This window comes from Gymnoscopelus braueri (assembly GCF_963280865.1).
Source record: "Gymnoscopelus braueri genome assembly, chromosome: 13".
In the NCBI taxonomy this organism is placed as follows: domain Eukaryota; kingdom Metazoa; phylum Chordata; class Actinopteri; order Myctophiformes; family Myctophidae; genus Gymnoscopelus; species Gymnoscopelus braueri.
The window spans coordinates 35,040,356-35,065,788 of record NC_137615.1 but is presented as its reverse complement, the minus strand read 5'-3'; the positions used below and the strand labels follow the sequence as shown (position 1 = coordinate 35,065,788).

Here is a 25,433-nt window from a genome sequence, read left to right as displayed (position 1 = left end):
CTTCTTCATATTCTTCCCCTGCAGAGCGAGAGCTTCTCTGCACTGTCCCTGAAATCTGAGTTGCATGTGTGATGTTGGAGCAGGATGTGTGATGTCACCAATAGGTCAAACCTATCATGGTCCAATAGATGGTAACCTGGCACCTTTAGCTGACTCGGTACTGACATCTCTTGAAAGAATCTTCTGCTGATTTGGAATTTCTGGTAAATATCTTGTTACCAATTTGCATATTCATGTATTTTTGTATTCTCAATAAGGGTAAAGGTGAGGTGAAGATATGCTGCGAAGCCAATTTCAATAGGTTATCAAACTGTTTGTTGGGAGGATTTTTTTTTGTAAAAGACAAAATGTATTCAATATGTACATTTGTTGAAGGATTTAAAACCTAGATGGAATCTTTATGGTGCAAATTCCGGATCCACTAGGAGCTAATGGTTACGTCAGTTGAGCACAAAGTTAAATATCTCAATAGTTAAAAATACCAAAAGCAGTTAAAAATGTAAAGTGATAGGATCCACATTTTTTAAATATCATTGTTACTGTTAAAATGTCACTATGTATCTGGATAACCTTCTTCAGAGTGCGTAATGTGTGTGTGTATGTGTATGTGTATGTGTATGTGTATGTGTGTGTGTGTGTGTGTGTGTGTGTGTGTGTGTGTGTGTGTGTGTGTGTGTGTGTGTGTGTGTGTGTGTGTGTGTGTGTTTATGTTTGTGAGCATGTGTGTGACCGAGTGACTGAGTAGAAAAGTCTGCTTAGCTCTGTGTACGTGTCCCGTATCTAGGCTGGACAGGGAATTGTTACACAAGAGAGTGACAAGTTTTAAATCACCCCACCACACTGAGGCATGTAGCTACTCTCACATTGCATCTGTAGTAGGTTATAACCACCCTCCATACATGCACACGGACGCACACACACACCAGAGTACTGTTGTCTTTGGGTATTTATAGCCTATAGCCACTCTCACCTTGAGCACATCAACTAGCAATGTTATGAAAGAAATATCATGTCATGTAATGCCACGACCAAGACCCAACAATGCCCATGCAGCTCACTTCAAGATTATTCTATCTGTTCTGACAGATAGCTAGGTTAATGCTATGCAGTGCCAATGAAACTTAATTACCTCCAAAAAACACTATATTATTGGCAGGAGTCCAAGATGCACACACACACTGCACGCTCGTGCGCGCGCCTGGCATGGGAACTCGACTGCAGAGCGCTACAGAGGGTGATGCAGATGGCCTAGCACAGGGGTCATCATTATGTCCATACACGGACAAATGTGTCCATGGCAAGACTTTTTGATCATAGGACACAATTACTGAATGTCAGTCTCCAGGTTTTCTTCAGAATATGTATGACACTGATTTACTATGACACTATGGCGCATTAGGAGTCCACCAGTACAGTGGTTCTCAAACTTTTTATTTTCAAGGACCCCCATAACTCTGAGTGTTATCGGGGTCCTACGGGTCCATTTGGTTCCACTTGTACACTCTCAGAGTTACAGACCTGTAATGGTCTATTTGGACCACCTTCAAGCAACCCCGAAGGTCCCTCTGCCTCAACCCACTTTGAGGACCACAGCACTAGTAGTATACTTTTAGGGCTAGCTCTGTTTCTGGTAATATTTGTATATCCATGGCAAAAATATAATTTTGACAAAAATGTCCACCACAAGCCGACATGGCGATGAACCCTGGCCTAGCACATCGTCAGAGGTGAGCTTCCTTCTCTCTAGTACATATACACCAGGCCATGCGTATCGCGCAGCCAAGGCAAAACTGATTATTAAGAACTCTAACCGCCCCAGCCAAAATCTGTTCACTCTGCTACAGACAGACAGGTAATATTGCAAGATCAAATGCTGCATAAACAGCCTAAGGGACAGTTTCCACTGCCAGGCCATCAGACTGCTGAACAGGCACTGAGCCCAGCTGCACAAGTCTTACATACACGCCTATATACGTACCTACCTGCTGCACTTTTGACCGTAATCTATTCTTTCTTGTTTCTCCATTCACACCCACAGGTAAATTGACCTGTCTGCCCATGTTAATTGTATATATCCTCATAAATGTTATGTACATTTGATAATAAGCACAATAGACTGAGGAACACTGAATATTTGACTACATACAGTAAATACCTCAGCGCCATTCTTGTGCCAATATATACTGTACCTTTTACACACATCCAAAGGGAACATGTCTGACGTCTGTGCTGAAATGAACATAGTTGAAGCTTCATGGCATTCATGTCTCTTTGTGTGGGAGGGAACTGGAGCACCCAACCCACATGAACATGGAGGGAAAATGCAAACTCAAGTCACGGTTCACCCGAGGACCTCCTGGCTGTGACCCAGGACCTTTATTACCCTCTGTTGCATGTCACATACTGTATATAGAGTGAGTCTAAACTTATATATTGCACCATTCATGAGTCAGGGTACAGACTGAGATCCAACAGAGTCTGAAATCTAGGATAAAGAAAGGTCTCTAGTCTAATCAAGGTTCTAGATTGAAGAGGATCCTGTCTGAGGAGCCTAGACTCCCAAAATGACTGTCATCACTTAGATATCTAGAGAGATATTTTACAGACAGGATTTTATACAACAATACCTGTCACAAGTGTGCCGCCCTATACAGTATTTTGTGCCCCACTAGTGACGGCATTCTTTTTTTAATTTAACTATTTAACTATTTGTATCCCAAATTTTTGTAACCCATTTTTTCACCCAGTGCCAATGCCTAAGCTGAAATCCTGGGCGCTACTCTCCCTCTGCCAGCCTAGGGAGAGCCCCGAACTGAGCTCATGCTTCCTTCAACGCATGAGTGAGCAGGCCGCTTCTTATCACCTGACAGGGGGGAGTTTCTCCGGTAGGACGTAGCGCGTGGAAGGAACACGTTATTTCAACCAGTTCCTTTCCCCTCCATCAGGCACCCCGGCTGACCAGGGGGAGGCAGTATAAAGACCAGGACTACAGCATGTTTTTTGTGAGGGGGAGAACATGCAAACTCCACACAGAAAGGCCCTTTCGCCAACCCCACCTAGGGTATGGGGCACTGATGGCGCGGAGGAGAGGACACGCCCCCAGCGCCCACAGCGTCCCCGGCGGGAATCAAACCTAGGACCTTCTAGCTGTGAGGCGACAGCACTACCGACTGTGCCACCATGCCCCACTAGTAGTGGCATTCTATGGTAAGTTGGTTGGTCAGTCCACCAATTTAGTCCCAAACTAGATTACAAAGTTTGTAGGATTGCCATGGAATTCATTGTGCACCATCACGGTCCCCCGGAGGATGAACCCTACTGTTTGTGGTGACGCCATGGCATTTTCTCTGACACCACAAGGCCAAGATTTCCACTTGCACATAATATATCTAGAAATCAAATGGCCAGTTTGCCATGAAACTTACAGAGCGCATTCCTGCATAGTGCATACCCATTTGAGTGACCTCAAGACCTTTCCTCTAGCACCACCCTCAGGCTTAAATGTTAACTTCTCATTCTCATTATAACACACAATCACATTCCTGATCCTGAATAAGATCCATTTGATCAAAAAGTTGAATCGGCAGTAAACAAGTGGAGCATATTTCCAGTCTGCAGACCTTATTATTTTATTTAGGTTGCAGGATGAACCCTACTGATTTTGTTGACCACAATGTAGAGATCTTCACGGGTCCAAAATGACAGACCCTAACCGTAACTAAAGACACCGGACCAAAGTGTATATAGGCCCAAACCTTCTTCACTTCCCTGGCGTTGTGCCAGTGGTGATCACAGTGCACACAACGTCCTATCTGTAGGGACGGCTCACAAGACTTGGGAATCCCAGGACTGACTTTAGTGTCTGTGTGGAACTCGGAAAGAATACTGCACTGGGTTGCCGTGTCACTTCAAATTTTCAGCCATATTTTGTCATTGTGATACCTGCCCATGTTCAGTTGTAATTATTCCCCTGAGGACACGCACAGACAGCAAAGAGGAGAAATTAACTGTGTCCCTGGGACCAACACATTCTCACTCTTGGTGGGACAGACCTGTGGGCTTGACACACATCTGATGGGTTTGGGGTGTGGAGTGGGGGTTTGGGGTGTGGAGTGGGGGTTTGGGGTGTGGAGTGGCTGAAGGAAAACTTCACCCAAGAAATGACTTTATTTCTATCGTGAATGAAGAATCTAAAAATGAAGAAAAAACTTGATAAATGGAATTAATCAGAAGAATCAATTGGCATTTTATGCTTGGTAGCACTCGGGTGTTGTGCTGTGAAAATAGTAGATCTACAAGCTCAAACTAAAGAAAAACACTTGAACCCCAGCATCCATATTCTGGGGGCAACATTAGCAAAAACAATTCAGATCTACAAGCTAACAACGTAGTTGTAACTCAAGGCCATTTCTCAAAGAATAGAGGATTTAAGTGGTTAACTACTGTATTGTTTTCCTTACCCACAACAAAGCTGCATGCTAAACTGCAGTGGTACTGAGAGAGCAGCAAGAGAACGGCCTGAGATAAATATCATATAAATATATATAGCTACTAAATGGTCATGAATACATTTCTTCTTCTTCCACTAATGATCTTGCGGGCCGGATTTGACTCCTTTGCGGGCCGCATTAGGCCTGTGAGCCGCCAGTTTGACACCCCTGGTATAGTGTCACCTACTGTATGCTAAAGGAGATGACAAGAAGCATCTCGCAAGGACTGCGGCCATACTGTAGGCCCAGGGCCATCTATTAGAGAGTTACGCCAACTCCGTTCACTTCTTCGGGCCAGGTCTTCTACATACACATACATTGGCGAATAGTGACAAATCCCTAAACCGGAAGTTCATGGAATGCATTGAAGCCGACGGCTCCTTGTCACTATTTCCAGCTACATGAACCACGTGACCGACGCTGTTTCTGACCCCTCATTGGCGCAACTCTCTAATAGAAGGCTCTGTGTAGGCCTCCGTCGGTCAGGGTTGACCATGGTTGACACATCCACACTCTACAAAAGGGAACGTTTCAGGGTATACCAGAGCTCCTCACCATGCAGCTGGAGTAGCCGATGCCTGCCAGCTTTGGAGAGATGTGTTTCCACACGCCGATGCTGCCCTGTCGAATGCACTGGCCTGCTGCCAACTCCATGAAGAATAGTGGAACCCCAATGACTACCAACAGAACAACATACAGCAACATGAAGGCCCCTGGGAGAAGAGATTGAGTCATGTTAGAGAAAAGGTTGAATCAACACTTAAACACTTAGATCTCTACACCTTGTTGTACAATGAATAGTGAAAAAAGCTGATCTTTAAGCTCACAACACGTCGAAATGTGATGTGAGCTTGTAGATCGGCTATTTTAGCTAACATTTTCAAAAACGTTCACCTACAATGACATGCCCAAAACATGGACACCAGGTTCAAAGTGTTTAATAATAAGACACCTGGTCCTCTTCTATTCTCACTCTCTCTTCCTTATATAAATGGTTTAGTACAATCTACCATTCCTTTGTCATCATGCCAACGACTTGGCTTACTCTCCATTTTGTAAACTTTGCTTTGATTGGCTTTGAATTGTGATGTATACTTTTATGCAGTGGTGGAAAAAGTACTCAAATTCTTTACTTAAGTAAAAGTACCAATACTGCAATATAAAAATACTTTGTTACAAGTAAAAGTCCAGAATTAAAAATTTACTTGAGTAAAAGTACAAAAGTATTGGCATCAAAATGTACTTAAAGTATCAAAAGTAAAAGTACTAAATATTTGAAAATAGCAGATCTACAAGCTCACAACGCGTCGCGATGCGACGCGTTGAGAGCTTGTAGATCTGCTATTTTCAAATAGCCTATGTATAGAATAAGGCTAAAGTCGTTAATGTATGTTTTATAATGTAATAATTCATATCTGCAAAGTAACTAGTAACTAAAGTTTTAAAATAATTGTAGTGGAGTAAAAGTACAATGTTTGCCTCCGAGATGTAGTGGAGTAGAAGTAAAAGTATTGGAAATTGGAAAAACTCAAGTAAAGTACAAATACCTCAACATTTTACTTAAGTACAGTACTTAAGTAAATGTACTTAGTTACTTTCCACCACTGCTTTTATGTTTTCTGTTATGGCCCTTTTGACATCTGGTCCATGCAGGGACAAAGGTTGGAAATGAGCCGTATGGCTAACACATTTACAGTGATGTTGATAAATGTGCCTGCAAAAAATAAAATCAGAAGTAAAATACATTCAACTGTACATCCAACTTTCACCGTCGTTATGTTTCTATTTAACCCATTAAGGCCGCCATTAAGGCTGGGAAAGCATCCTGGGTCATATTTAGATTTCTTTGGCTATAAAAAATTGCAGATATACAAGCTCATAGCGCAGCACTGAGTGCCGTGCTATGAGCTTGTAGATCTGCTATTTTTGAATAAAATCTTTGCTTCTGGAGATTCTACAAATGTCTTCTAAAATCCTAACAGTGAAAAAAATGTATACATGTTGCTATAATATCAGTGGTGCTCAAACTTTTTCATGACAAGGACCACCCAAAATTATATGTAATTGGCCGCGGACCCTTATCTGAAATTATTTTCTTCCAGGGACCCCCCCCCCCCCCCAGAGGCAAAAATTTGAGTTGAAGATGTCCGCTTGAAAAAAATTATATATTAAAAGACTTGCAAAAAAAAACACGATTTTGCAGAAAATAGCAGATCTACAAGCTCATAGCTATGAGCCTAATAGCAGATCTACAAGCTCATAGCTATGAGCCTGTAGATCAATAAATCAAAAAATGTTACTTTCCCGGTCGTGCCAGAATTATTTCTGGCTATGTGGTCCCAGTGCCAGAGATTTTTCACTTTATCTTAGATTTTCAAGTAGTCACAGAATTTTTATCTCCAGTATAATCGATCCCCTGATGGGTGCTAATCACTGAGGGTTGCACTGTGTGGTTTCTCAAATGTCAACGAGGTCATCGCGACCTTGTTGACATTAATTGTCTGATTTAGAAAATAGCATGTCTGGGCCAAAAAGTCATAGTAAAAGAAAAGTGCTTAGGAGCCGAGATACAGCCTTTTTCAGTAATTACTTAAAGGGATTGTAGGCGATTCAGAGATAAACAAAGAAAAAAAATCCAGCAGTTTGTTTCCCCGACCACCAGGGGGTGACGCACGGAGGACTTCCATAGAGTAAGCAGACTTCTAAAAGGGCCATGCCGAATATAGGTTACTTTATTCGGATACAATTCGCGGAACTGCCCGCCCCTGCCGGTTCTCTGAGTTTTTATTTTTAAATAGGCTCTTTCATGACAAATTGACCACATATATGAAGTTAAACAACTAAATTCTATCCAAACGCTTTTTGAAAAGTAAATTATGTGCCTAAAAAACGAAGTTTGAGAGCATTTTAAAACCGAAAGTAAAAAGTTCACACGGACACGGACGCGCACGGATGCGCACATGCGTGCGTGAATTTACGCACCGGATACCCGGATGTGTAACCTAAATAGTAGGGAAAATACGGATTTCAGAAAGAGGAGTGTTTTTCAATGCAGGAAAACACCCCAGCATCATTATATAGTGGCTGATAGAGGGGAAAAAATGCAAAATATATATATAGAGGTATTTTTCAAATATAGGCTTAATGTTGCCTACTATACCTTTAAACAAGGAGTGAATGGAGCAGCAAATCTTCAGATAATGATATCTTGGGTTCTGATTTTTTTTTTCAAGAACACGTCAAACACGTCATTGGCACGTTGCGCCATTGCGGTAAACACGTGAAACACGTCAATGGCACTCAATGAGTTAATGGGTTAAAGCACCAGTGGCCACCTAATTGTTCAGGTGGTCACTGAAAGTCGATGTGTTCTCCCTCAGTGGTAAGGTACTCACCACCTCCATTCTGATGACAGAGGTATGGGAACCTCCACACGTTGCCCAGTCCAACACTGAAGCCCACCTGCGCCAACACGTACTGGAGCTTAGAGTCCCATGCTGGCCGGTCCGCGTCATCTGCATCATCCGTCTCCACCCTGCTTGATCCGTCGTCCATTTCACAGCCCAGGAGTTGAACCTCAGACTGGAATTCCCTCATCCGAACCCCCTCTTCATCGCCAGGCAGTGGAGGCTTCTCCGTCTGCTCACAGTAGGGTGAAATTATTTATCATATAATTCATTAGTCAATCCAATCGACAGAAAATTAACCAATTAAACCCTATATAACCTCATTGACCGGAGTCCCCCAGGGATCTATACTAGGCCCCCTTTTTTCCCGCGACACCAAATCTCTTCGCCGAAAACAGACGATCTATAAGCTCACGAGTCACAAGGTGTTGTGTTGCGATGTTGTGAGCTTATAGATCGATTATTTTTGCCCAATGTTCAGCCCAGAACAGGGACGCTAGGATTCATGTGGTTAGTTATCGAGTAATCAGTTTAGGCATGCATCCATTTCTAATATGTGCTCATTTACAAAATCAACAATATGTGAATGCTTGTCTTTGTTCCTTATAATTATATAATTAGCTATGTTTGTGACTGCTGGGCAACATTAAGCAATCTCAAGATGTCAGTTTGGGTCCAGATAACAAGATGACTTTATTTACTTATTTTCTATAGACTCATTTTAATTGCACAGAGATTAATCGATGCAGTAAACATCATAGTATTACTTAAATAAAACAGCAAGGAGTTTAGGAGCATGAAAGGGAGAAATCAAACTCATTACTCCATCCATGATAATGGTCAAAGCTACAGCTGAAGTTCTCACACGCGATAGTGGCTCAGGAGGTAGCCGCTTGGGATTCGGTAGGTTCCCGGTTCAGTTCTCTGGCTACGTGTTGCTCTCGATGAGCAGGTTGGCGCCTTGCATGGTTTCGTCCACCGCCGGTGTGTGAATGTGTGTGTTAATAGGTGAATGTATTGCACATTGTAAAGCGCTTTGGATAAAGGCACTATATGCACCATTTCACCCTTTAACATTTTACCCTTTACCACACTAGCACCAAAAATAACATTTTAAACACTTAGAAGGACCATTCCGGTGGTCTGGTTCTGGCATGTTTAGCCCACAATATCTGACATTACTGCCGATCATTTTCGAGTACGTAAGTCACTGGTTCAGTAATAATAAATAAATACACTTGTCAGCGGGTGTCCAAAAGCCATTAGAGGACATTCCATGCCCTCAAATGTTGCCAATGAAGTCACAGTCGGCCCAGGAAGGGAGCAGTTCTTGCGTTTCGTTGTTCTAGTATCACCACCCGCCACCCCCCATGAGGAAACACACATAAGACATGTAATTCATATGGTACGCCCTTTTTTTAATAAATAAACATATGGAATATGTTCCATGTGGGAACAAGGGAGGGTCTCTTTACTCAGCATGCAGGCCTTTTATTACTGAACATCGTCGTTCAAATGGATAACACAGAAAACAGAGAAATGTCACTTTTACATGTAACTTAACTTTGTGTAACAACTTAACATAAAATATATGTATGCGCGATAGCCTTTACACATACAATGAAGATGTACAGTATAAGTAGGGCACCTTTCAGCAACATCGCAATTAATCTGCATTCACCTTGCGTTGCTATCCAGTGAAAATTCACCAAGTGAAAGATGACCTAATCATGAAAAGCCCTCCCATTCACACCATCTGACTCAGCCCCCATGATGAACATCCAAGATTCAGAATAGCTGAACATGAGCCAGACTGCATCGATGCATGACCTAGCTGTATAAGGTGTATGTATAACAGTGGTGGAAAAAGTACAAAAATGTTTTACTTAAGTAAAAGTATCAATACTGCAATGTAGAAATACTGTTACAAGTAAAAATCCGGAATTAAAAATTTACTTGAGTAAAAGTACAAAAGTATTGGTATCAAAATGTACTTAAAATACCAAAAGTAGAGAGTACTCATTATGCAGAATATCCCATTTCACAAGTTTTCAAATGTATAAAAAGCTTTTGAAAATAGCAGAACTACAAGCTCACAATGCGTCGCACCGCGACACATTGTGAGCTTGTAGATCGTCTATTTTCAAATGGCCGAATTGTATATAGGGCTGAAGTGGTTAATGTATGTTTTGTAATAATAATCAAAATCTACAAAGTAACTAGTAACTAAAGTTTTCAAATAATTGTAGTGGGGTAAAAGTATAACATGAGCCTCTGAGATGTAGTGGAGTAGAAGTAAATGTACTGAAAATTGGAAATACTCGTAAAGTCAAAATACCTCAAAATAGTCCTTAAAGATGGGGTGCCGTGATTTTCAGAGATTTTTCCCCCCACTAAAACATAATCATCAGGTATTATGGTTATACTAGGAGGAAGATTTTTTTCAAAAAAGTGTACAGAAAGTGTTAAAATTATGTTTTTATGTGGACACGCCTCCAGTTCATTAAGTATACCTGGTTCTCACCTTAGCACCTCCTCCACCACCTTAGCACCACCCACCTGTCCTAGTCCCTCCTCCTCCTCATGCCCACACCTGTTGTGTTATGATAATGAGGGGGAGGGTATAATTTTACTGTCATTAAAGTGCTGTTTTTCTATTGGCACGTTTGACCCTCAAGGTTTCAGCCTCCAGGAAGAAACTCAAAATAGTCAGAGAAGACATAAAACACCATAAAAACACCACCAGGGGGCTTAATGAAGTTCTATCAACCTCATAGACACATGAAAAACAGAAAAAGTGCAAAACCATGGCACCATCTCTTTAAAGGGCAAGACCACTTTGGTAGAGGTTTGGGTTGTGTAGTTACCTTGCCATGATGTAACTCCAAAGGTGGACAAGAAATCTAAAATAATTGCTCCATTGATTAGAAATTGATAATTAAAAATATGCTCCTCATTGACTTACATTGTACAGTGAAACAGCTATCAAAGTCACACTTTTAGCACATAAACAAACGCAAACAAAGCTGATTCAGACAATATAGAACATCACCAAACCCAGTACTGTTTGTTTTTTTAATAAAAATGTTAACTTCCTGTTGATTTAGCTATTTTTATTAAGAAGAAAACCCGGACTGGATCCGCGGATCCGGATCCGTATCTTCAAATAGTAAAATCAGCAGGAAGTTGACATTTTTATTAAAAAAAAAAAAAAACAGTACTGGGTTTGGTGATGTTCTATATTGTCTGTATCAACTTTGTTTGTGTTCGTTTACGTGCTAAAAGTGTGACTTTGATAGCTGTTTCACCGTACAATGTAAGTCAATGAGGAGCATATTTTGAATTATCAATTTCTAATCAATGGAGCAATTATTTTAGATTTCTTGTCCACCTTTGGAGTTACATCATGGCAAGGTAACTACACAACCCAAACCTCTACCAAAGTGGTCTTGCCCTTTAAGTACAGTAGTTGAGTAAATGTACTTTACACCACTGGTGTATACCATGTGTGTCCCTGCTATAGTATCAACTGCGAGAGTGGAAAAGTACAGTCAGCAACCGTGGAAGAGTGCGTAGCTGCCTGAGAGAAATGGCCAGATAGAGCAGGTGATTTCTCACATGCAAGCAGCACACATACTTGCACTTGCACAGAAGGTGGACATAGACAGAATAAGCAGACCCGCTGGCTGACCTTGGGGAAGAGGGGCGTCTCTCTCTCTCTGACACTCTGGATTGACATGTGGTTGGGAGAGGAAGGGGGGTATGTTAGGATTACATTGGTCCTCTCTGTGGGCGGTGCTCAGGTGACTGGGCACTGGGGCGGCAGCATAGTTGGGTGTTTCCCAAAACCAGTGGTGGAAAGTAACTAAGTACATTTACTTAAGTACTGTACTTAAGTACAATGTTGAGTTTTTATTTTATTTTTTACTTTACTTAAGTATTTCCAATTTCCAATACTTTTACTTCTACTCCACTACATCTCAGAGACAAATGTTGTACTTTTACTCCACAGCAATTATTTGAAAACTTTAGTTGCTAGTTGTACTTTGTAGATTTTGATTATTATTACAACACATACATTACCCACTTCTATTTGAAAATAGCCGATCTACAAGCTCACAATGCGCCGCGATGAGATGCATTGTGAGCTTGTAGATCTGCTATTTTCAAAAGATTTTTATACATTTAATACACATTATGAAAACTGCATAATGAGTAATTTCTACTTTTGGTACTACATTTTGACACCAATACTTTTGTACTGTCACTCAAGTAGTAACAGAGTATTTCTACATTGCAGTATTGATACTTTTACTTAAGTAACAAATGTGAGTACTTTTTCGACCACTGCTAGGCACTGGAGCAGCAGCAGAGTTGGGTGTTTCCCAGAACAACATATACAGCCACCACAATTTGCAAACAGCAGTAACCTAAATATTATTCTCATTAAGGATTAAATAGTCAACATAGTTTAGTTACAAAATGTCTTCATAACACAACATTCAAATGGATTATTTAGCAACTACAGCTATACCTATGTAGGTTAGTAGTAAATATTATTATTACTTTACAGTAGTTAAACTGATATGCATTGAGTCCATTCCCTCTTCCTTTCTCCCTCTTATATCTCCATTTGTTTCTTTTTCTCCTTTTTCTCTTTTTCCATTTTTCTTCATTACAATTACAATTATAATCTTCAATAGATATATCTGCCTATTTCTATGCAATAAATTATAGATTGACTTACAATTATAATAATAATAATAATAATAATAATGATAAAAAATATTTTTATTTTTATCCCACGATTTTATTTTTGTGTCAATTGCCTAAACTGTAATCCTGGGCGCTACTCTCCCTCTGCCAGCCTGTGGAGAGCCCCGAACTGAGCTCATGCTTCCTTCAATGCATGAGGAATGAGCAGTTTACCCGGCGGATGTAGTGCGTGGAAGGAACATGTTATTCAACCAGTTCCTTTCCCCTCCATCAGGCGCCCCGGCTGACCAGGGGGAGGCAGTAGAGACGAGGATTACTGCCTGTTTTTTGTGAGGGTACCTACCCTACAGTAGTTTTACAGTAGGTAAAAGACACTGGAATCTTTATTTTACCAGCACGCAGTCTGTAAACATGACTGACATGGATGATTTAGATGGGATTAAAGTCATATAGATGCTATGGCAATAATGATATCACCCACCCACCACCTCCCCCTGTAAAAATAGTCAAGGCCGAGGTAATGACGGCCACTGGAGCCCTTCAGGTTATTTCACACGTCTGACTTTTGGAAACAAACCTGGGCAGACTGATGTGATATACTGTATATACTCCCAACAGCCAATGAGAGCTCAACATTAGAAAAATAACAACATAGTATGATGTTTAGGCTACATTCGGATCTATTAAACACGCACACGCACACACACACACACACACACACACACACACACACACACACACACACACACACACACACACACACACACACACACACACACACACACACACACACACACACAAAAACACACACACACACACACACACACACACACACACACACACACACACACACACACACACACACACACACACACACACACAAGCAGCAATACCACAGTGTAGTGTATCTCAAGATTGTCTGTTTTTAAATAGCCCAAGTACAAAATAGGGCTTAAGTGGGTAATGTATTATGTTTAGTAATAATAATCTAAATCCTCAAAGTAACCAGCAACTTGTAGTGGAGTAAAATGTGCAATATTTGCCTCAGGTATATAGTGATTAGGAGCATAAAGTATAAAAAATGCAAAATCATGAATTCATCCCACTGCTTTGCTTTGTTAGTATGAAATCACAGTATATGGGACATACAAGCGCAGCGTAGTCTTCCCAGACATGTCACGTGATCAGAATCAAACTCATTGTGCTATCTGTATTTATCTCGTCAATTGCCTACAGTAGACTCTTTCCACTGGGTTTGGCACTCTCTAGACCCATGTTCATGTAACCAACAGTCACACTAACCCTAACCTCAGATCCCAGGCTTGCTTTCCCACTCTATTCGGTGTGGAACAAGATTGGAGGGTTGACCTCACGAGACCAACCTAACCCTAATTCCCCTCAATTCCACATTCGTCGCCTTTCCAATACACGACAGGAGAATTTGAAAAGATGTGGACTCCACCTATCTTCACTCAAACAAACATTATGCCACATACTTGCTGTTCACTGATAAGCCTACTTACTGTACAAGTGGTTATCTCGGTCTTCCACCTGTTTCTACTGAAGCATTTTTCTCTCTCCCCCCTTGTCTATATTTAGCTTAACACTAAATCATCTTCTTACCCTAAACCATAAACCCCACACCAGAGTGGTCAAGGCCCTGGTCAGAAGTACAGTATGGCAACCACAGATGACTTGTTGTTGAAAAGTACTGTTAAATGTGAGCTTGTTAACCATAACCCTAACCCACAAAAGATTCCACAAGGGTTCTTTGTGCAAACTCAATGGTGTACCGAGTGCCACACCTCAAATGAACAAATATCAGCATGTTTGTTGACCATCAGTCTTCTGATTAGAACCGTATTAAAAGCGCCATGCTGACACTCACTCCATAGAATGCATAGGTGAGCACCATTGTCGAGCTGAATGGCCGTTTTATGTAGGCTGAAAGCTCCTATACACACCTGACAAAGTATGAAATAGTAGTATACACTTCTTGCTCTAGACCTGAAATCTATATAGCCTAAGAATGTGTTGTGTTTTTTCTCCTATCCTCCCAATTTTAGTCGTTATGCCAGCTCCCACATTTTACCACACAGGTGTAGTCCCTGTCACTGTGCTAACCCCTACACTTGGTCATGTGGGAGGTTGTAGATGAGCATGTGTCTCCTCCCACTTGAAGTCGCCTGCCGCTTCTTTTCATATGACAATGATGAGTTTTACCGGGAGGGTGTAATGCGGACTACTGCTGAACAGTGTTCATTGGAGACGTACTCTGCCAAGCTGAATGCACGGTGGAGGATTCAAACTCCTAATGTCCATGGTGGGCTGGGGCAGGATCCTTTTTCCTGCGCCTCTTGTGTGTTTGACCGAATACTATGACAGCATTGTGCCTTTCAGAACTGAGAGCATGCACACAGTACGCACACACACAAAAGTAAAATCTGGCCTGCAAAAAGTTGCATTTTGACCAATCTGGCCTGCAACCTAAAATAAGTTTTACACCCCTCCCCAGAGACTCCTTACACCCAACGGGACCAAAATGGTTTGAACCGATTGATTTTGTCATCCTTACTGAAAGCCATGTACTCTCATAGTGAGGCTCAAAGTAATAGGAAAGGAAATTGTATTAATAACAGAATTAGGGGTGGGGTGCTTATATTATACAATATAACTATATACTATACTCACTTATATGCAAGCGCTAGAGGAAAGACCATGGGGCCATGAAGATTATTCATCATGCAATCTACTTATTAGATTGAGATATCTCAGTATTGTCCCAAACAAAATGTCCACATCATTGCAACCAAAATAGTTCGACAGGCTTTGATGGAGTTCTGGCAGTGTCAGAAATGTTGGGCAAAGGGGCTGGTGCAACAACGATTGTCGATGTGATGCCGTTATATAACACATACCAACCAACACCTAAAAATAAAGGGCAGGCCATTGTTTGTGTTAACAGAAACTGCTACCTAGTGGAAAGACTACTGCAGCAATGAAAGTTAACGCACAGGGAATCCATCACTATCTGCTAGTCTATGTGCATATTACGTATATATTATCAGATTCCAAACTGTCCTCCTTTACTTCTGTGTTTTGTTTTCTAAACATTGCCCCAGGGTAGGCTGTATTTTCGTCGTACAATGTGACGTATAGACTCATTTTGCTGGCCAAAATCACACAGTGTGTAAGCACCATTAGATAATAACAATTGCCAAAAACATGTGTTTCCGCAAAGATGCAATGATTTGTATCAATATTATTATTATTATTATTATTACACTTATTATTATTATTATTATGTATGTATGTAATAATAAAATGCTGTTGTAATTCACTACATATTGTACAAGGGCCACATTATATATATTTTCAGTAGTAGGTTATTACACATTTATAATAATGAGCATAATAGGCTAGTTGATTGAACATGCATCTATATCCACTTCTTTTACCCTTTTTTGTAAGATTCCACTTCACAGGTATGACCTAAGGACCGACACACACACACACACACGCACGCGCGCTCACGCACACACACACTTCCCTTTTACCGAAACGTCATGATAACATTTTAACAATAAATAGTCACATTTTTGTATGAGACGCTCAAACATCCTTCATTTCCTTCAAAAATAGCTCACCACACGTTGCATAGTAGTGTATTTTGAGCTTGCCGATCTACTATATCTTCATTATTTTTGAAAATGTTTGATTTTGGATGTTTTTGCCTGTGGAAAGTGGTTAAAGTTGCAGTGCACCACTGCTCACTGTTGCTGGAGCACAGATTTTTAGGACATTTATCTTTATCCCTAGAAAAACGTTTCAGCATACAAGTTCATAATCTTTTAGATTAAACACAAGCTATGCACCAGTAAGGGGACGTGACATAACAGTGTTTGGTACGTTCAACATGTTTGTTTTTTTCTAATGTTATTGGACTGAAATAATCTCCCAGAGGAATATACTTGGAACAAATGGTTGCTTGCATGGAAATGGTCAGTTGCAAGACTTTCAATCTCTCTCTGTATTTCTTTGTCCTCATGAAGGACGACCGATGAATGACTAAGCCATGCAGACAACAATCTGGAGCTTGTCTTTGAGTTGGTGGACGTGAGGATGAATCACTGAAGTGTTGAGAGTTGACAGTCAAACAGCGGGTAAAGTCAAAGCCTGTACCACATAGAAGCAGAAAGCACAGATAAGAACAAGAGCTCACACACTGGTATGATATCTTTAACATTACAATGTTAAAGGCCGGCTGTTGAACGAACTATCAAGGCAGGCTGAGAGGTAGCTGTAAGACAGAAAAGGCTATAGCATTAAAGTAGTACCAACTAACCGTGGAAGAACTCAGAATATATACAAGCCATGACGCATTGTGAGATTAGGCATTACACGTTGAAGACAAACAGCAGCACTAGTAGCTAGCTCTGGTCAATACAAATAAATGGTAAATTGTGCATTTCTATAGCGCTTTTGTCCAAACACTTTACAATATGCATTACATTCACCCATTCACACATTGATGGCAGAGCCAACATGCAAGGTACCAACCTGCTCATTGGGAGCAGTTAAGAGTTCAGCGTCTTGCTCAAGGACACTTTGACAATAACCTAGGGTGAGCCAGGAATCGAACTGGGAACCTCCTGATTCCCAAACGGCTGATTCCTCTACATCCTGACTCCTGAGCCACTGCTGCCCCATAGTTGTCAATAGTTAGCAAACAGGAGACCTGAAAACGTGTCATTCTTGTATAATTTAGTTCTGCAGAGCATAATCTGTACTTGTGCAGTGCAATAACCATTGGCCAAGCTCACAATGCAGAGCTTGTAGATCAGCTATTATCCAAAAAGTACTTTTACTTTGGTAATATATTTTGATGGCAATGCCTTTAACCAAGGGTCATCACCATGCCAGCTTGTGACGGACATTTATTTTATTTTTGCCACAGACGTACAAAATAAGTGATCAATAATTTGACCAGAAATACATAATGAACTCCTAATATGCCATAGTGTCTATGCCAATGTGCTACACATTTGACAATGATAGTATTTCTGCATTAACCACTCAGCCACAAAGAGATAGAAGTTATTATTTTTAAAGCCAATCTACAACACATTACATGACATGAGAGCTTGTAGATCCGGTATTTTCAAAACATTTCAGAAATTGTTCTAATTATTTATTTATTTACTTAGCCTATAATGATGTGCCCAAAATGGGGATGCCAAGTTTTAAAGAGGTTACCTATTCTTTTTTTTAAAAATATTTTTCATCCCACGATTTTGTAACCCTTATTTTTCACCCGGTGCCAATTTTCTAAGTGATCCTGGGCGCTACACTCCCCTCACCAGCCTAGGGAGCCCAGGGCCGAGCTCATGCCTCCTTCAATGCATGAGAGCCAACTGACCTTCTTGTCACCTGACAGGGGGGAATTTCCCTGGTTGGACGTAGCGCGTGGAAGGAACACGTTATTCCAACCAGTTTCCCTTCTCCTCCATCAGGCGCCCCGGCTGTCATGGGGGAGGCGGTATAGCGACCAGGATTACTACATGTTTTTGTGAGGGTATTAACTACCCTGAGAGACACGGGGAGAACATGCAAACTCCACACAGAGTAGGCCCTTTCGCCAACCCCACCTAGGGTATGGGCGCTGATGACGCAGAGGAGAAGACACGCCCCCAGCACCCACAGCATCCCCAGCGGGAATCGAATCCAGGTCCTTCTAGCTGTGAGGCGACAGCGCTGCCGACTGCGCCACCGTGCCCCCCTGAGGTTACCTATTCTTAAGAAAACCTTAAGACTGCCAGGTGGCTTAGACAGGCATTAAATGTGGCATGGTGAAATTCTATTCCGTATTTGGGATTTCAATAAGTGGGTCTTATTATCATTACAGTTAGTGCTTCCATCGCACGTTACATGAGCAAAGGGCCATTTAGGTGCAGAGGTGAGTGGGTGCGTGTCATATGGTTATTATAGAGATTGCTAGCTTTTCAGAGGACAGTGTTACTTGAAGTCAGGAGGAGATCAAGTTCTACCAGTTCTACTGTACCAAACTGCTACAGAGTACAGAGCTTCGATAGCTGTGGTTTGCATTACGGTGACATCTTGATGAGACATCTTCTATCACGATGAGAAAGTCTTAGACCTTGCATAGTTGTGATGTAAGGCATGCCAATGGAACAATGGAAAAAGAAAGATGAGAGTCAAAACCATCATGTAGCCAGTAGCCTACCTGTACGTACACAATGAGTAGATAATGATAAAGGGCATGACAGGATTTAAAGGAATGCAGTGTCACAACTATAGGTTCAACAAGGGCTCCTAACTTTGATCAGAAGTGAGCAAATTCTAAGCTGGCGGTCTGATGGTGATTGTGGACCCCCAGGCTGTGGATAAAGGGTTTCCACGGATTATGATTGTGGAGTGTTATTATAGTTATGTATTGTTATTTTTGGACACTTCAACGGTGAAAACCTTTTTCAACAAGCTTTACTTGTTGAAAAGGTTTCTGCCCTCCTTTTGTAGCAGATCTGTTTTTGATCTTTTCCTTCTAAAAATAAAAATGGACCACGGACATAGACAAGTCTTACCACGGACACATTTGTCTGTGTACGGACATGTTGATGACCCCTTCTTTAACTCAAGTCAAATTATGAATATAGGCCTTTTACTTGTAACAGAGTACTATTGTGGTATTGATACTTTTACTTAAAGGGATTCTAGGCAAGTTCAGATCAGCAGTTCAATCCCCTTCAGCCAATGAGCAGCTCCTTTTCCCCATCTCCAGCCAATATGACGCAGGGGGACTTTAGAAGGGGCCATGCCGAAAATAGGTTGCTTTATTCGGATACATACGTGTCACTGCCCGCCACTGCCGGTTCTCGGAATTTTTTTTTTTTAATAGGCTCTGTCATGATAAATTGACAAAATATCTTGCCGCCAGTGTTGCCAAGTCCGCTTATTTAGCGCGACTTTTGCTTGTTTTTTTGTTGCGGGAAAGAATGACGAGTCGTGGGTTGCGTTTTTTTGGGCTCATTTTAAAAATGCGGTGGCTTCTTTGGCAAATCTAACAAGCCAACATTTCTCTGACGTATATAGGCAACTATAATTCCCCATAGGTTTGGGGAGGAGTGTGAATCACATGGAGTGACAGAATCGGTCTGGTGTCTCTACTTATTAAGCCCTGGCTCAAGTATGTGTGAACTGTTATAATAAATAACCAAAACATACATTATTATAGACCTACATGGTCATTACAATGATATATGCATAAATAAAGGCCATATTAGTGGGCTTGTTTTGGCTTGATTTTCGAGGTGATAATTGCCTTATTTCTTTCGCAAGTTTTTGGCTTGTTTTTGGAGGTGGGTTGGCTTATTACTCTCATGAGAGTTGTCAACACTGCTAGCCGCACCCCGGTGGTATAAACTTCTAACTTTTCAGGAGATGTGTCCAGGCCTGTGTCTCATGATAGTGAATTAACTGAAACGGAACACAATGTAATAATCCTCTATTATCAATAGCACATCACTGTGTTTCACATCAAGGCTTAGTGCTTCAATTCAAGGCCTGCATCATCTTACCAGCATTTTTTACTGTCAAGGAGGGCATGGGAAAACGCCAAACGGTCTCTCCCATTGCCATTCCATGCTAATTTTCTTGCCTGTAATATACTGCCACTGTAGTGAAAATATGGCTGTGGACAACCAAAGCTCTTTCCTGTCTCTCTATCGGGTCCCTCTATCACCAAACATCTGTTACATGGTACAACCGCCCCAAGTTCTCCCACACAACCATCCTTCTCCGCTCTCTACACTGGCTCCCCGTAGCGGCTCGCATCCAGTTCAAAACCCTGGTGCTAGCCTATAGGGCAGTGAAAGGAACAGCTCCTTCCTACCTCCGGGCTATGGTCGATGCCTACACCCCTGCCCGACCACTTCGGTCTGCCACCTCGGGGCGACTGATTGCCTCGTCACTCAAGGGTCCTTCTCGCCGATCCACACGGTCACAACTCTTTTCTGTTCTGGCCCCACAGTGGTGGAATGAACTTCCCACTGATGTTAGGACAGCAGAGTCACTGCCCATATTTCGCCGCAGGCTGAAAACTCACCTCTTCAGGAAACACTACCCTTCCTCTCTGCCTGACCTACTTGTTGTTAACTAGTTGTACGAACGCTTGTTTTCTATTGCTGTATTGTTTATTGGATTATTGGATTGTTTATTGGATCTTGTTTAGTCGATACACTTATTTGTTTTAGCTCATGCTCATTTGATTTAGCCCCCTTTTGTCTCATCTGTTTAAGGAAATAGGTAGCTGATATATTGCACTTTTACCTTAGCGCTAGGTATACTCTTGGTTGCTTGTTTTTGCAGAAAATGCACTAAAGACTTCTGGTGATTAGTAGTTTTCGTTCCCTACCTATGTTGAATACACTTATTGTAAGTCGCTTTGGATAAAAGCGTCTGCTAAATGACTGTAATGTAATGGTTGGAGGTAGAGAGGGCAATAAATAATGTGTAAATGTTTAGCAGCACAATGAACGGCCCAGATTTATGCCTGACCATCTATAGAATACTCCATACATGTTTGGACTTCTGCGTTTGGGCACCAAAATGTGGTGCTCAAATCAAGAAAAATGCGAAAGTAGAGCGTTCTTCCGGGTGCTTCAAACGCTGGTGAGCAACTTTCTTTGAAATGAATAGCTGGGGGCGGGGCAGTCTGCCCTCTAGATATATTATAACTCTATGCTATGCACAGAGCCTATTGCATGTTATTTAAACCAAACATGTAAAATGTGTACTTACTGAACAGAAAAACTCAACAATAGTCAAGGGAGGGTTTGGTTATTTAAACCAGAGGAAATGAATAAAAATATATGGAATGTAAGTAGGGGAAAAAGATAGAAAACTATTCTGAAGCAGAATCCAGTTTTGAATCCTATTGATAGCCTATAAAGCATGCCAAAAATTGCAATATTTAAACTTCACAGCAAATGAAAGTAATAATATTGGTAATAAATATTGTTGCCTCTATTTTTTTATTTCAGCAAACAGTATTTTGACTCCCACACTCTACAAAATATGAATCATTCCATACACTCCCATATAAATCCTTCCATAAACTCCAATACAATCAAGAAAACAAGATAATTGGTAAAAGGGTGGGCTATCACTGAACTCAACTCAACTCAAATTGTATTTATAGAGCACGTTTAACATGACCAGTCAACCAACAGGTTAAAACAAAACAAAACAATGCATTGAATGCAACATAAACATAAATTTTCTATGAGACTAACTTTTTGACTTGATGATTTTGAATGTAACAAGCATTCTGATAGGCTGAGAACATATTCAATAAGGCAGGATGAATCAGCAGTGTTAGGAGAGTAGAGTTAGGCAGATATAAACAAAGGCATGTAAACTGGCTTCCTATAAAACAGCCCTGAAAATTCACCTTTCAGGAGGCCAAAGGGGGAGGTAGTTATCACTTCTCCTTTAGACAGGCAACCCCCCCCCCCTTTCTTTACCCCCAATGCCCCCCCCTCCCCTCTTTTTTTCTACTCTGTACATAGTGTTTTATATTTCTGATGATATTGAATGTTTGGTGCTATTTTTTATATGTTGATGAATTGAAACAAGACCGCAAGGACTTTTTTGGTGTTATTCTTTTAGACAAAGTGTTTGACTGTACTCATGCTTTTCTGTCTAACAAAATATTCAATCAATCAAAATGAGTGTGTTGACTTAGGCACGTTTTGAATAAGTCAAAACGTTTTATTTGTTTTGCCTAATTTGGCAAAGTCCATTTTTTATTTCTTCTTTCCTGAAAACCTTCAAAATATGACTTGATGAGGTACAGTAACATTCACTTTCACTAGCAGTGCCCCCTGTCGCCCCCCCCCCACACACATACACACACACAACTTGTCTATAGAGTATTGCATAATAATAACCTCAGCGATGACAGAATGTTGGCTGTGTGTGAGAGCCCCTGGTGTGATTGATGTCTGGTGTGTGTGTCCATTTTCAAACAGTTGCATTTAAAAAAAATCTATATACTTTTGAAAAAAATTAAAATAAACTACTGAAAACCTCACACGGCAGCTGAGTTTTTATGCATATAGCCGAATTAGCGAATTACTTTGTGACATTACTCAAAGAAGACGTGGGTTATTCTAGGCTATAGTAACACAAAGAAAACAACACCAAAATAACATATAGGAGACATGAAGACATTTAAGCCAACAGACAAACCGCTAACCTAGATGTGACCTTTTACAATATAACATAGAGTCCCTTGTCAAAATGTGTGTTGTGTTGGGAAAATCCATCACGTTTCCATGATCAATAAAGCAACGGAATTAGAACGTATACTCCTGCACGATGGACACACTGTTTAGAATTAAATCTAACATGCATATGTGCCATCATGTCAAAGTTAGGATACATTATAACGTACCATGTTGAGTCGTCTAGAGGGGATACAGTTTCCAGTGGTCTGGATCCCAGTCCCTCTCCTTCCCGTTACACGCACCGATTTAGCAGAGACGTTTTTCTCTTTGACTTTATTTTGTGTATAGGCCTATACTATAAGTCTTCTATGGCAGTAAACAGAAGTCTAGTAGTGGACCTCTAACTAACTTAACGCCACGTTGTTGAGCTCTGCAGGACCACCACACCAAACCAAACTGCTGTCGTCAATCACGCTGTGTGTAAACCGATATGAGATTATCAGGGCCAATGGAGACGCGGGGGTGTTGCGTCTTAATTTTTTTTTACGCCCCCCTGCCCCACCACGACCCCCACGCACTCAGAGTGGACACAATGTGACACACAGACACACTACTAGAAAACAAAAACTCTTCACCAAGAGAAACCAAGAGCCAGTTTGACACAATTCTTGTGAACTAGTCTAGAATATCTATTTGTATTCATGCGTTCCTACACGCCACATTGTGGATTTTAGGAGGACTATTAGCCTTGGATGAATACTATCATAAATGTATTTTTATCGAGTCTGACTTTTACGTACATGTGCAAAGAAAATATATAAGGTGCTTTATATCCGGTTGCCCCAAACTTTCGGAGTCTTTGTGCACTGTATTAGGCTGTATTTTTCAATAAAAAGTGTTTTAATCCCGTCTGGGTCGGATTCTGTCGGAAATTCCCTGTATTCCTTGTTGTAGTAGTGACGGGTCGCATCCGGCGAAAGCCGGAATTACACTCAATGTAAACAAAAAAGTAAACGAGGGGGTAAAAATGGCGTTCGAGGGGATTAAAACACTTATCTATTGAATATGGACTAATACATTGCACAAATACTCCGACGGGTGACTTAACATTTGGGGCAACTGGGTAAGCACCTTATATTTTGCATTTGTACATGTTCTGAGAAGTACGGGCTTTACTGGTGAAAGTGCAGGACGCACTGGGGGGTGCAGGCCAAGACTATCGAAACTACGAAAGTAAAAGTCAGACTCGATAAAAATACATCTATGATAGTCTTGATCCAAGGATAGAGCGAGGACTATTGTGTTTTGTGTTTGTTTGTGCTTTAGGGGACATCGATATTAGTCACAACACACTCTTTGCTTTCTGTTGTTATTTAGACGTACTTCCATGCAGAGATGATGTTGGCTCCCTCCTCTCAGTCCTCTGGCTCTCCAGTCTCCACCCCGCCCAGCCCACGTACTGTAACCCCACCTACGTGCACGCCTTGTGTTTATACTTCCCACGAGGACAGTCAGGACGGCGTGTACCGCCTGGAGTGCTGTGAGAGAGCCTGTCGCTTGCCAAAAAGAACAGATCAGACAACACGGATGCGACGCGTTCTTAGCTCTAGCTGTTCTTTTTGGCAAGCGACACCGACTATGAAGTATTATTAATAGTGTCTTACTCTTAAGGTAGGCTACACGTATTCTCTTAGCCTACTGCTTGTGCATCAAATGTAGCCTAATCTATCAGAAACAGAAAAAGCCCGTGAGAGTTCAAACAGTGTGGAAGAATCAAAGCGGGTGACAGAAGCAAGCACACATATAATATTTAGGCTATATTTAGATGAGGGAAAATTGGAAATCATGCTATTCTATAGTCCAAACTTTGCCAGCATTCATCTCAACAGTTCATAGCAAGTCCAACTGAGGGCGCAGCTGTGCTACCATCAGTGGTGGAAAAAGTAGGCTACTCACATTTTGTAAAAGTATCAATACTGCAATGTAGAAATACTCTGTATTACAGTATGGGTATTGAAGTGTACTTACAGTACCAAAAGTAGAAAGTTCTCATTATGCAGAATATCCCATATTTCACAAGTTTTCAACTGTATAAAACTGAAAGTGTAAAAATATGTTCAGGTAAAAAATACCTGAACATTTTACTTAAGTACAGTACTTGAGTAAATTTACTTAGTTACTTTCCACCACTGGCTATTACATACAAACCCAAGACAAACCAAAACTTTTCATTTGATCTGTGTTCCGAAAGGTGTTGCCTAATGCACATTTTGCATTGTGTTGACTCACTTTTATCAGAGATACAGTGTTGACCATCCACCTTGAATACACACTTACACTTACAGTAGATTATATTGCATAGCCAGCTGCCACCAATCTTTTTTCTTTCTTTTTGTCAGAATTTGAGTTGTAATTTTCAAATGGAAATCTCATGTGTCATTGTGGAATGAAATGAAAGTGTGGAGAGTGATGAACTGAAGCCTACAGTAGGCTATACATACTAGCAATGTGTCCCTGTCTCTGCATTGTATGTCAGGTCTTTAGTGTGTCAGTGTCACTATTAATTATCAATA

General features: G+C 41.1%; 1 protein-coding gene across 1 annotated transcript in view; it reads right to left on the bottom strand.

The window, feature by feature from the left end:
- Window positions 1-23,288, bottom strand: part of slc6a16a (solute carrier family 6 member 16a) — a 36,541-nt gene extending 13,253 nt beyond the window's left edge. Inside the window, exons 1-3 of the mRNA XM_080448501.1 lie at window positions 23,088-23,288; window positions 7,886-8,129; window positions 5,046-5,203 (exon numbers count right to left, since the gene is read on the bottom strand). Of these exons, the coding sequence (XP_080304627.1) occupies window positions 5,046-5,203; window positions 7,886-8,129; window positions 23,088-23,090 (405 nt within the window). The 5' untranslated portion in view covers window positions 23,091-23,288. The remainder of the gene's footprint in view (window positions 1-5,045; window positions 5,204-7,885; window positions 8,130-23,087) is intronic.
- Window positions 23,289-25,433: the final 2,145 nt, after the last annotated feature.